At 36.3% G+C, this 14,180-nt stretch overlaps 1 protein-coding gene and 1 long non-coding RNA gene across 2 annotated transcripts in view; both read left to right on the forward strand.

Moving 5' to 3' along the window:
- The first annotated feature begins 1,604 nt into the window (after positions 1 to 1,604).
- LOC148154749 (uncharacterized) lies at positions 1,605 to 5,023 on the forward strand. Its single transcript, XR_015765784.1, has 2 exons — positions 1,605 to 1,656; positions 3,067 to 5,023. It is a non-coding gene; the product is annotated as an uncharacterized LOC148154749 (long non-coding RNA).
- A 4,065-nt stretch (positions 5,024 to 9,088) lies between these two features.
- The window catches only part of pde1cb (phosphodiesterase 1C, calmodulin-dependent b), a 69,130-nt gene continuing 64,038 nt past the window's right edge, over positions 9,089 to 14,180 (forward strand). Inside the window, exon 1 of the mRNA XM_088014480.1 lies at positions 9,089 to 13,479. Within this exon, the coding sequence (XP_087870606.1) occupies positions 13,094 to 13,479 (386 nt within the window). The 5' untranslated portion in view covers positions 9,089 to 13,093. The remainder of the gene's footprint in view (positions 13,480 to 14,180) is intronic.

Here is a 14,180-nt window from a genome sequence, read left to right on the forward strand (position 1 = left end):
AGGTAAATGCAGTGGTTTGTAAGCCACCTACAGGATGTGAAAATGAACCATGCCCATGATCTTGGAAAATCGGCTTGAGTGTCATGAACGGACAGAATGCTGAGAGAGGATTAGTGTTTATGTGTTTATTAATGTAATTAAGGTCTTGGAAAGGTTAATGAGTCATTGCTGGACATCTGCCTTCCCCATGATTATGTAGAGCACAACCTGGTCATGGTCAGTTTGAATAAACCACTATCTTTTAATTGTTTGTTTTTTGTTGGGTTTTTTTATGTGGAAAAATATGTTTTGTTTGTTTCAGTGCAGTATTCAAGATTTTTGAGAAATAAAATGTTGGGTTTAGAAGCTTTTTGATATTTTTGATTTAGTAAGATGCTTCTGTACTGCCATGGTGCCAGTCTCAAGTGATTTAGTGCACAAACATCTAAATTATTAGTGGTTTGTGTCGCTGGTATTGAACAAAGCTTTCTTTGCATAGTTTCCTCAATGAAAAAAACACATTGGAAAATAGTGATGCTTATAAAACAACCAAAATAGAGCAAAATGTGGTAACACTTTATTTGAAAGGGGGTGAATAAGACTGTCATGACACTTTCATTAACATGACATAACACCTGTCATGAACATGAATAAGCCTTCATGAATATTTATGACTGTTGTCATAAAGCGTCATTCGGTAAATTATGACACTTTTAATACAAAGCTGACATTATTCAAAATGTCTTTGTTATGACAACTTGACATTAACCAAGAAATCATTACTGATATAAATTTGTTATAAAAGTATTACTGATTGCACTTTAAAAATGAGGTAACTTTATGTTATTAAAGGTAAAGTTTAAGCAGTAATGATTTCCTGGTTAATGTCAAGTTGTCATAACAAAGACATTCTGAATAATGTCAACTTTGTATTAAAAGTGTCATAATTTACCGAATGACGCTTTATGACAACAGTCATAAATATTCATGAAGGCTTATTGATGTTCATGACAGGTGTTATGTCATGTTTATGACGGTGTCATGACAGTCTTATTCAACCCCCTTCAAATAAAGTGTTACCCAAAATTTTAATATTATTGCACAGTTTGTTTATGTTTTCAAGCCTTTTTTCATTAACTGTGATGAAAAGATATTTTTATTTCAGAAATATGAAACTTATTGAAAATAATACCTGCTTTTTTTCAAACATACTCTTAGTCTGATAAACAAGTTTTATCAAACTGTATATTCCAGTTATGTCAGTAAACAGTGAGCACTTAGGATTTTTTAATAAAATAAAATAAGAAAAACATCCAATTACCAAGGATAAATGCTATTGGAATTAATGACCTATGTGAAATAACTTTCAAAGCTTTCAATTCATGATGCATTGGTTTCTCAAATAATTATTTTCAATTTCCAAAACATTTTTAAGTATAATTTCCAGCTCACTGAAAATACTTAAGTCTGACAGAGTAACAAAACTCTGACAATAAAAATAGTTATTTATTTAACCTCAAAGCATTGAAAGTAATATTTAGATTCTGTGCTTTTATGTTTTATGCATTTATTCAGTCTTGATTTTACAATTTTTTTCTTTTTCTTTTTTTTTCTTTTTTTTATCAGTGGCAAATGAAGATGGAGAGAGCTCCTGCAGACCCCCGGCCAGTTTTGCACGTAAGTTTAATGTGCACTGTATTAGTTTCACTTCGATTTTAGTCAGTTCCCTGAAATAATTAATTTTGAATCAATTCACCATTCTGATCAAGCCATTAAAGGGTCATTTTACCCACCACTAATGAGATATTAATGGTGCAGATTTATGGCCACCTCATTAACAGTTAGATTAGAGGTCATTAAACAGAATCTCTAGCATGAGTTTTTAAAATCTTTCTTTGCTGGCAAGACAAATTTCATATATCACCGGATACATTTACAGTCTCTGAATGACACATGCAGTTTTTAGGTTTGTGATCCGACAAAAGTTGGTACAGCCTTTTTTTGTGCCAGCAGTGGTGGAATTAAATTGAAATGACACAGGGAATTAGTACTGAAATTGTGAAAAAAAAAAACAAACAAACAAAAAAAAACAGCAAAGGTCTTAGAAATGTAAGAAAACAACTGAAATATATAAGTATACGGAAGGCAACCTCATCCACTATTGGTGCCAGCCTGAACTGTCATTATGAAGGTAACATCTAATGGTGGCTGAGAGCTAAGCACTCTCTAACAATCTTAGAAATCTTATTTTTCCCAAAAAAAATAAAAAAGATTGATTGAATCACTTCCCACCCATATCTGTAACCTCTGACTGGTTACAGAGGTAATGTACTCAAAACTACAATCTTGAGTAGGAGATATTTTAATTTCACCTTTTATCAGTTTTACTTGCAATATTTCTAACAGAGGAGTTAAAACAATCATCAAAAGAGTTGTCCAAGAAGTGAAGACTACCAACAGAGAGTGTGATAAAGTTTTGGATTGAAGATGTTTGACCAAAATGTAACTGTTTAAATGCATATTTGGCTTAGCAGCTTGTTTCAAAAAGGAAAAGCCATTGCACATTTCCTTTAAACAGTGGAGTTTGGGGCTGGGGACGCCATTGTGTGACTCTTTGTGAATGTCCTACATTTACTGAAACTTGTGCATATTCAGTACATTATCACAATAATACTTCTCCATGCCATCTACAATAAAAAGCTCCATTCTTAGGAGCTTTGCAGTTTGTATAAGCTCAGCAGTCGTGCAGCTCCACCAGTATTACTTGGATCGTTACCAATAGAAATATATTTTCTGAGAAAGAAATGTATGTGTTTAATATTTATTCAGCTGCTCTTGTCTACTGTGTTAGTTAATTTCAAACGTATACTGTCACTGACAATATTCATCCACATGAGGGCAGCATTGCAAAGGAATTGAATGATCCTGTTTCATTTGTATGCGACTGAAAGTTGCACCCTTCCAGTGAGTACGCCACATTTAATATTATTAATTTACCATCTGGTATTGGGACACCAGCTGGTAAACAAACATGATTTGTGTCGCTCTTTATGCAGCTATCTCTCTCTCTCTCTCTCTCTTCTGCAGGCTCTAAATCCCAGAGTGCTTTGTGGAATGCCATCACGGCGGGAATGGGGATCAAAGGCAAAGAGCAGAAGGTCCCCCTGAATGACCCGCGGAGTCCCGAGGAGATTCTGGCCGACGACCTTCCGGCAGCAGACGAACCAGATGCCACAGAGAAAACTGCCATCAGGTTTGCTGCTGTCAACCTGTAGCATAATTGAGAGATTCTTATGTGTGAATTATCATAGAGGATTCAATGAGACTTCGACAGACACGTCCAGTCTACTACAGAGTACTGGACAAATAACTTTTTCAGTAGTACTTCACCGAATGGAGAGAAGCCAGTGTCTAAAATTCTGCATCATCCTGCAGTTTAAATGTTTATTTTTAGATTAGTGGAAGCTTAAACATTGTGTTTGACATTTAGCACTCTTGACTCAGTCTCACATACGCTGGTAATTGTTATGTATGGCTGCTGACCTCAGGGGACTCGGCCATGATTGATTTCTCTTGGATAACAGGGACATGAAACCAGCATTAGCATAACCATGTAGTCTTTTAAGACATTACTCCAATTAACCTTGATTGCTAAGGAGTATATTACAAAAGCAACAAGTGGCGAAAATGGAGCCTTTCTCCAGAGGATACTGAAGCACACCTTATATTTCACAAGAGGTTTTTAATTGTACATGATAAATTGTGGGAATCCTGTTTTAGTCTCACCTGCTTTTGTTTTTCCCTCTTCCACGTTTCCTTGTGAAATCTTAAAATGCCACATTGTTTGTTTGTTTTTTTTGGCCATTGTGTTCTCGTGCAGCTCGGATCCAGAGAAGAGTGATAAGATGTAGAAAGTGATTTTCCACTTGACTAGTCTCAACCTGTTCCTTTATTTAAAAGCTGTACCAGCACATCTTAGAAGGAGAAACTGTGCATAAAAGCAAACTCACCCTGTTCTGAGGAAATGACTCATTTATCCATGAAGACAATAAATTTGTCTTATCATTATAGATTACATTTAATCAGCGTAAGTAAGCACCTGCATTGCGGAAAAGCAAGCTATAAAACATTTGGGTGAAGAAGAAGAATTCAAAGTATGTGGAAGACGAAAACATCAGACAGGAGGTTCATGAAAGTGGAATCCCTGATGGTGACAAAGACTACTTCAGTACATCTATGGGAAAAGACTCAGGAAAAAGGGAAAGACTTTAAGAGAATGACGCAAGCAAGAAGCAGTAAATTCCAACTAGAGGTAGGTGAATAAGAAGGTGGGTATATGAGGCTTATACAGAAATCATACTTGGAGGCTTTCTTTTTAGTCCATCACACAATGGCGGTTGGAAAAAGTTTCACTAATTAATTTCATCCCATTTTGACATGCAGGTGGTTTTATACCTTTCTCAGTGTAAGGTGGTCAAATGCTACTCCTCCCCCCCCGCCCCCCCTTATATTTAATGCTGGTTTTTTATTTCTACAAATAATGAGTGCAAAAGCAGTCCAGTCCAGCTGTGATCAGAGTATGTTAGAATTTGATCTAGAGATGATCAAATGGATTTCAGATTCCTTGGGAGAAAAACAAAAAACAAAAAAAAACAATGAAACAGCCCTTTCATTTAGCGCACAGCCAGTGCTGAGACTGAGCTCATTCTGCAGCATCATTACCCACCTGTGGTGTGTGGCTATATTTTCCTACAGCTTTCAAAATGCACAACCGATGACATGTCTAGTCTTCATTGACTGAACATACGAACAATTAACAGAAAACGTGTTCAGAGCAGAACAGACAGATAACCAAAAGGCGACAGCTTTTTGGAGCAATACAAGTCAGATCAAAAACCACCATTTTGTTAAGAATATTAGACACTTTGAAGTGTTACAGATCATTTGAATTAAAAACTATCAATGAAAAACAACAATTATTACATTTACCTTAAAATATGTCTTCAAGATAACTTTACTTATAAAAGGTTTATGCTGAAAAGAAGCCTGTAGCTTATAAAACCAAAAAAATAAAAAACCAGGTGATTTCCCAGTGCACAATCTTAATCACAACCTTCACCAGTGATTTAATTCCTTTGCTGCTTTGTCACGGAAATCCCACTAAAGCCAGCTGATGACTTTGGCCCTGCTAACTGTGGTTAATGGAGGATAAATCCATTGAGAGTGAGAGGGATCTGCACCTGAATGACAAATAGCAAGATTACGCTAGAAGGTGATTAAATGACTGAGGAAACAATAGTAATCCATAAAATGATGGAACACAACGTTACCTCTTTGACCGGAGCTGAATGTTATCCTCCAGTCTGTGATAATTAGATTTCAACGGTAAGCAAAGGATGATCAGATAATCTGTTACAGGCAGGAAGGACATCAGTAACTGACTTATAAATAAAATTAAAATAAAGGTTTCCAGGGGAACGCTTTTAGATAAATAGCTGTTCTTTCTTTATTTCTTTTTTTAAGCTCAGGAGCGACTGCTTGGCTGTCTTCTACGTCTTGTTCTTACCGATGCCTTTTTAAATTGGACGTATTTTTCAGTTAGCATTGCCAATGAAACATTCCCACTCTTTTTTTTGGTTTTCTTTATTGCAGTTGTGCCCTCAACTGTGCCCAAGTGAACTCAGTGGGGATAAAACTGTGATAGAAAACGTAACTGGTCAGCAGCTGTTTAGAATCCTAGCCGTTTAAATAGTAAATAATCAATAACTTTCTACTAGACACAGAATGCTGTGAGTATCTTGACGTGGCTGTCAGATGGACTGCTGTCTGCTGTCAATATTATATGGATTGCATTGATTCAAGAGTGTCTAGCAGCATGATCTACAAGTGCTTAACCCAATGATATTTACCTCATACAACTCAAGATACAATCTCATAGGTTAGTTTAACAACTTGGCTTGCCTTTTTCTATGGCTAAAACTAGATATGAATGGAATTTATCTACAGTCTTGTATTAAACTTTTTATTCTCAACATTCTTGTCATTCTGTATGAGTTTAGTTTGTTTCGTTTTTAACTTTTCTTTGTCTTGTGACTGTCTTGTTGGTAGAATAAGGTGATGACAAACTTCCATCAACAAAGCTAAGGTTTGCTAAAGTTTAAATCTGTTGCTTTCTGTTGCATTGACATTGTTTTTGTCACTTATGTCAGAACAGTAAAGCCGTTCAGACAAGTAGTTAATGATTTAGATTATTTAATTAAACTTACAGCTGATTGACTCTGAAAAATATTCTTAGTTAAACACAACAGGACTCCCCCAAAAGATCCTGTATCCACATCACAATCGATCGGAGCTATTTTAGCAATAAAAGATGAGCAACACCAGGCTGTTAATGCTGTGACTGATTGCAGTGGTTCCATTTTGAAAAGGCACATTTGTCTTTTACATTTGTCTAATTTACTCCTGCATAGTGAGCAAGTTCCATTGAAATAGCATCTTAACTTTCTCCTGTATGGACTGCTGCATTATTAAACTTATTGTTGTTTTGTTTTAATGGCTTCTTTTTATTGTCTTGCCAACAAAAAGAAATTGAAAATCATTGGAGACCTTATTTAAGTTTGTTAACGGGAGTATCTGTGCTAAAAAATATAAATTAACACACAACAATAAACATGAATATAGAACAGAACCATAAAAAATAAAATATATTCTTGAACTTATAGATCACACCCAATTTTCTCTAATTGCAAGGTTAAGATCCTGGATCAAACCAAAGTAATGGATATAAATTATTAGAAGCATATAACTTCTATTTCTGTATAGTATACTCAATAAAATGGACAGTAAGTGTATATTTATGATCAAACTTTCTTTCATTTTTAGGTGTTTAAAGTAAAACGGCACATCTTAGAAATAATTGTCAAGACATTCTAAGATATGAAGTGTGCTTTTTCATCCTAATGCCTTCTGCAGGGCTGTTTTGGTGCTCATATTGGTGCATAAATAGTGAATAAATGTCAAAGGACAACTGGAATAAGTCAGAATTACATGGTTCAGACTTGCTGTGGTTATGAAGACAATTCATTTTGAAAAAAATGTTATTGCAACAATACTGTTGTATGAAGAATAATGGCAGTCCAACAACAAGCAGAAGATTCAGAATAATATTTTTTAAAAAGCAGCAAAGAGCTAAGGGGGGAAAATAAGCTTTCTCATATTGCAAACATTGCACAGAAAACAAGCACCAACCAACATAACCTCACATATTGCCAATTTACCATGTTCATTTGCAGCTAAAACGCCTTTGTGGTCAGCTTGGAGATTTATCTGGTGGTTAATTGGATGCTGTGTGCTGCAGTGCACTTTGCAGCTGATTAAGGCAGCTGTCTCCAACGTGGCAGCCCACTGTCTCTGTAGCTGACCCCTCATTTGGCAACAGCAGCGGGTTCACAGACCCCCACAGACAGCCCCTGTGAAGCAACAAGCTCCATCACGAGCCTCAGTAGCCCACTAATGAGCCTCCGCTGGTCGGAGAGACGGGAAGCCCAAATAGCAGAGCCATTGATCTAAATGATTAAGAGACAGCCTCAACATTATGATGTTACTGCTGTACCACAGTGAATGCCATAATATTACATGTTACAGACATAAAATCTGAACATAATCACCAGTACCCTATGTTTTGTTGAAAATGTAGTAAAATTTTCACAAACTGGGAACAGAATAAAGCTTTTGTTTGTGCCAAAAAAAAGAGAAACAGTCCACGCCTGCCCAAATAAGAAGACTGTTTTCTTTTTTCTTCTGACCTATGATTAAGAAAGGATAGGATTTTGTCCTCGGATTCAATAACATTTAATTTAGGAATATGTTTAATTAATGCATACAAAGATAAAATTAAGACCAAATGCTATAAAATACTACGATCAATTTATATTATACGGAAGAAATTGACCTACAGCTTAAATCACATCCCTAACCTCATTCTATTATTGCATATTTGCTTTGTCAACAGAACTTCCTTTAAACACACCACAGATACCACGCAAGATATGAGGGAACCGTCTCTGTTTTTAAAAGGTGCTATAGTTAAACCAATACAGTAACAGGATGAGGAGTGTAACTCCAGCATGGAGATAAGATGGGCAGCAGGAACTGCTGTTGTTTTGATCAGTGGAGTTCAGGTGGACTTCACTGTTGATATCTCAGGGTGACTGATTTGGAGGGAAAAATGGGTGACTTTGAAAACTGGAAGATGAGAAAAAGCTGTTGCAGACAAATTAATCCGGGTTTAAGGTGTAGAACAAATGAAAAGTTGCACAAAAAGTGCAAAATGGCAACAGAAAGTAAGCTGGTTCTATATGCTTCAGGGGAGGTAAAATAGGAGATTTGTACTAAGTGCGGCGATGTCTGATGGTGGAGTCAGACTGCCATCGGCCATGGAGTTGGTCCTGTAAATGGCAGGTTGCCTGTCCAACCCCTGGCTCCGTCTGCCTGATGGTGTCGGTGTAAAATCTAGCTTCTACCAAGGCAGCTGCAGCTGTAGTTTGCTGCCTTCAGTGCGTGAATGTGAGGGTGATTGAGAATAGCTGATTCTCAATCACGCTCATTGTAAAGCGCCTTTGAGTGCCCAGGAAAGCGCCATATAAGTCTGATGTCATTTCATTTCCATTTAAGGTCATTTCCTTAAATGGAACGGACCTTCATAGGCAAAAGCCTACTATAAGATTTTGCACCATGACATACAAGTGTTGTTTTTCTTTTAAAGAAAAGCAATATTTGAAGAGCAGATTCATCTTCATGCTTTAAAAGTAGAACTTTTTCAAGTGAGCACAAACCTTTGAGAGATTGGGTTCATCAAGGTTACTCATAGAAAATATGAGTGTTTTAATACATACAACTTTGGAGAAAATTTTGACATGTAATTTAATTTAATTTTCAATCTTAAAAGTAAGTTTAATTGCATAAATCTGTATGCATAAAATTATGAAAGCTCTCGTAAATGGGTAATTTACCAACCTTTACTTTACAAGAGTAGTTTTTTTTTAACCTAGCTGAGTTTAAAATATAATCTATACCGGCTGTGTCTCATCCAGTGCTGAGCTTTGTACCTATTTGTGGAAGTATTTTCACTTGTAGTTTACATCATCTCTTTATTTGGATTACAGTCTTTATTTAGCCTCTGTGGTTACTTTTTAAATAGCTCTCAATCTCGTCCCCATTTGCTCCTTCCAGGAGCTGTGGGTGTCTAACTAATGAGCTTACAGAACCTACTGCTTTACCTGTTTGGACTGAATAGGCTGCACAACAGCAAGGAACATTTAGCAAAGAAAATCAGGTTAAAAGGTGCATATATACAACTGCTCAAAAAAATAAAGGGAACACTCAAATAACACATCCTAGATCTGAATGAATGAAATATTCTCATTGAATACTTTGTTCTGTACAAAGTTGATGTGCTGACAGCAAAATCACACAAAAATCATCAATGGAAATCAAATTTATTAACCAATGGAGGCCTGGATTTGGAGCCACACACAATATTAAAGTGAAATGTTCCCTTTATTTTTTTGAGCAGTATATATTCATTGGGTACCTGGAAATTGGGCTGCAATAAGCAGCTAGTAAGTAAACACACATAAAAAGCGCATGGGAACCAGATCATGAGGGGTTTTATAACTCTGATATATATAAGGTGAGCTCAACTAGATTCAATTTGAGAGAACACTTTGTATCTTCTAAATCTAGAACCATTATTTTGTGGCATTTTTGAAAATTGTCCTATTAGTCAACTGCATTGTTTTTGCTTCATCCTTGATCCAAGGAAAGGACCTTCATCCTTCATCAAAAAATATTTATTTGTACAGAAAAACTCATAAAAAGTTTTAAAACAAGTCTTACCACGTGGATCTTTTTTGTTGGTGAAAACAAGGATCAAATCCTGTGTAAAAATGTATTTATTTATTTTTTTGCCCAGATTGCTTCCCCTCTCCCCTGAGGCTCCACCTTTGACCTGTCTCTATCTGTCTTGGGAGGAAGCTGATGTATTTTTCCACTCCTATAACCCTGCAAATAAAAAAAGCTCCATGGTTGAGTGCTCTCAGTTGCTCCCATCCAGCTTTATATCTCTACTAATTCCAAGAGAAATACAGTTTATACAGAGGAATCATATTTTTTGATAGATGATCTTCAACAAAATGTGGTCATTACTGTGAAGGCGCTTGCTATTTTGATGCATAGCTATCCTTATCGAGCGGCCTGGAAATTTAAATGAGATTTAAATTTTTCATGTACCTCCAAATGGCTGGGGCTGCTAATGTCTGGATTTCACTATGTGAGCTATGTACAAGCCTCAGTAGAGTTAGTACAGTGTAATTTCTATCACGTCCTTTCATCTTAGTTATAGAAACGTTGTAGATGACTTGATTCTCTGGGGCCCTTTGTGAGCACCTGTAGTAGTAATTAATCATGTAATTTATCATTAGAGGAAGGTATGGAGGAGATTTAAGATGTTGCGTTAATCCATTAATCTGGAATTGAAATTAAATGTTTGCTAAGTGGATAAACTAAATTGTCCTGCAGACAACCAGAGCTCCAGGTTGTTATTGTTTAGGCCTACCCAACCATCCATCATGGTCGCTGACAAAGCTTTTAGCTGTTAACACTTTCCACTTTGTTTCCCACGTGCTTGAGTCGACTCATGCTTTATCTTGACTCTGTAACAAATGCAGCAAATTGTTATGAATTATCTTTGAATATCCTCTCTAGTCTCAACTTTTTATCCAATTTACTGACATAAAATATGCAGATAAAAAAAAATCTGTGTATTTTAGAAATGTACTCAGACTCAACTGTGTAGTTTCTTTCTTTCTCTCTTTTTTTTTTTGTTTCCTGAAAGTGTTTCACTCATCATTTGCAGATTTATTCAGAGGACTGGCTGATATTTTGTTTTAGAGTCTATATGTCTCTCAGTAAAGCTGCATTTTATCCTGCTGTTTAATTCACCATGGAAGTTTTAGTTTTGCAAGTCAGAACTTCTATCAGTACTATCTGATTTAAACACAGTTTAGATTGTTCTAAAATATATATTATGCATCTAATTTGTTAGGCAACCAATAGCAACTACCTTCTAAACTAAACAAATTTATTTGCTTGAATAAACTGTAGAAAATATACAAATAAAAGCAACTACCTGCTAGGAAATCCTTTTTCCTCAAACTGCACACGTGTTGTACCATACAAACACCTAGATGTGAAGGTTTTCCCACACATATAGGTGAATATGTTCAGACAGGGTCAACCAGAGTACACATATTTCAGACAGAGCAAGCAGTTTATCAGTGTATACAAAAACAATTATTTCAGACACAGAACAGAAAGAGTGGCAGTAGACCCAAGAGAATTAGACTCACACTGACCTAGGCTGGGAAAAAGTGAACGTGTTTAGTAAGGGCTTCCTTTGACCTTTTTTTTTTTAAGGCTCTGGTAAATGTGTTGCAATATGCAAACATAAGATAAAATAAGACAATGTTTTGCAATGTGCTGCTGTTAAATAAACGTCATAACTGCCAGAAATGAAAAGTTACCTTTAATCTTCAGGGTGAAAGCTTTGTTATATAAAAGCATATCAGTTTGAATTGTGAACTGCAATAATTATTTGTGTTTATTACTTGGAAAAACATCACAGAGGTGCATCTCAGTAAGTAATTAATTTTAGTGGTATGTTACAAGTGTTTATTTTTGTAAAACTTGATGACTATGGTTCTGTCTTCTCTGAATTCAGAATATTGCTGAAGACAAAACACAAAAGAGGTTTTATCACAACATTATGTGGAAGACAAAAAAGCTCATTGCTAAAGCAGTTGGGTGTTCAAAAGTGATGGATCCAATAATGTTAGAGAGTTGAGGAGAAGGAAAAGATGTGGTGGGAAAAGTTACACATGCAATAGGGATAACGGTAATGATGAGAGGATTATGAAGGCCCTTCATAAGTTTGGGGCGGCAGACACAAATAGTGGACTGCAGCTGTATGTAGTCAGTAACTGCAACCTTGAGAGGCATGTTGGGCAAAATCCAGATAAGAATTTGGGGGAGCTTCACGCAGAGTGAATAAATGCAGGCCAGCCAGCAGCCAAATAAAAATCCTACACATGGACCACAAATGTCACCTTCTCGTTTCAAGCCTCTTGAACCAGAGACAGTACTGTTGCTTAGTGAAAAAAAAAAAAAAATCCTCTTTTCAAATAAAGAGGCTGAAGGAGCAGTGGAGAAACACAACCCGTTGAAGGTCAGTGTGAAGTTTCCACAGTCAGTAATGATTTGGGGTGCAATGTCATCTCCTGGTGTTGGTTTGCTGTGTTTTATGAAGTCCAAAGTCAGAATAAGCTTGTGCCTTTAGAGAGCTTGAGGCTTGACTCTGCTGACAAGCTTTATAAAGATGGTGACCAGACCAAACAATGCTATTAAACCAACCAGAACTTCTTCAGCACAACTTGATCAGCCTGTGGCTGAACACTTTTGTACCACAAGGCAGTAATTTATGCAAAAGGAGATCAAACCTATTATAGAGAGCTTATACTGTACTGTACTTGTACTGTATTGTACTGTACTGTACTGTACAGTGCTTATACTGTACAGTACAATGAGCTAATTTCAGCAATTCAACATTGCTGTTTTAAATGTAGTTTTTTTTATTAATCCTTTATTTTCTTTTTTTTTAATTCAATTGCTGAAATCTATTTTAACTTGTCATCGAAATTCTAATTTATTGGGATACAACAGTGAAAGCGGTTGACAAATGAATGTATAATATTCTTGAAAATACAACAGAAAGCCAATGCTAAGTATAGCTTTACCAGTGCGTAACGTTCATGCGAGGTTGCCACCTTGCTTTGCCTTTATGCCATTTGAGCTTTAAAAACTTTTTAAAGCTCCCACATAAGAAAAATTATTTGGTAGTATCGAATACTCAAAATCCACTTTTTTTTTTTTTTAGCCCTTAGATATGTTTTGTGTACTTTTATTCTGTAGGAGTGCAACCCCCCGAAAAAACATTTATTCTCTCTCGGTGTTGTGTAGATATCTTTATATTCTTTTTTTTTGTTATATTTTTTAGTCTATGTTAATTTTTCTCTATTTGCTACAACGTTTTCTTGGCTATGACGTCACCGCATTTGCAATTAACCTTCTAAAGTGTCATCACTTCCGGTTTTGTGAATCCGCCATTTTTTTCACCTCGCCTCGATTTCGTACTGCAATATCAGTTATTCCGAAGTTGCAGCGTGTATTTACACACAAGATTTCTTACATTGCACCCCGGCGTCAGGTTAAATTTTCAATTTTATTTTTCTTGGGAATGTACCCACATCACCTGCGAAAGTCCGTTTTTGGAGCACTTAAGGACCACTGCTTCAGCAACCTGTCAGAGGGATTTTCTGAAACACTGCATCTGATTGAGGCGTCTGTTTCTTCTCTCTCCACTAAAACGAGGCACACGGCAAAGCGGTAAGATCCAAATAACGCTAAAATGACAACAAAGCTTATTTTAGACATGAATATTTTTGTCTTAATAATGACGTCCTGGCCGTTGATTTAATAGTAGCATTGAGCTGTGTGCTTCTGTTAGCCCTGTGTGCTAGCTTTTAGCTGCCTGCTTGAGGATATAACTGCACTGCATGTTTCGGAAATTATTTGGCTTTGCTTTTGTCTTGGGTAACACATCCAAATGCATGCAGTGACATTCTTGACAAAATCAACTTCCTAATTATATCAAGGCTGTTTACTTCATTCAAATTGTGGTAGCATTAATATTTTAATAAGCATCTGGAATTTATGGACACTACAGCAAAACTACACTCTATGTATGGATGGAGAAAGTGTAAACACAGTAGTAACACCATTGGGATGCATTCATTGAATGCGTGATTCTGCTGGTTCGTTGTCCATTGTTGACATTTCTAATGGATAAAAGGTTTCTCTGCCGGTAGATAATTGTATAGCTGCCATCGAACTACAAATATGGCCGAACGGGGTGGACACTCTGTGACCTCGAGGGGGGCGGGGCTTGAAATGTCTCGTTCATATATATATATAAACGCATCGAAACGTTGATCTAAAACGAGCCTCAGAAAAGGGCTAAAGTACATGTCCGTAGAGCTACAATAACCAGCAATTCAGACCAAAGCATTGCATTTCTACTTTATGTT

Source organism: Poecilia mexicana, unplaced genomic scaffold (genome assembly GCF_051168715.1).
Source record: "Poecilia mexicana isolate PSO_F unplaced genomic scaffold, ASM5116871v1 scaffold_17, whole genome shotgun sequence".
Lineage (NCBI taxonomy): Eukaryota > Metazoa > Chordata > Actinopteri > Cyprinodontiformes > Poeciliidae > Poecilia > Poecilia mexicana.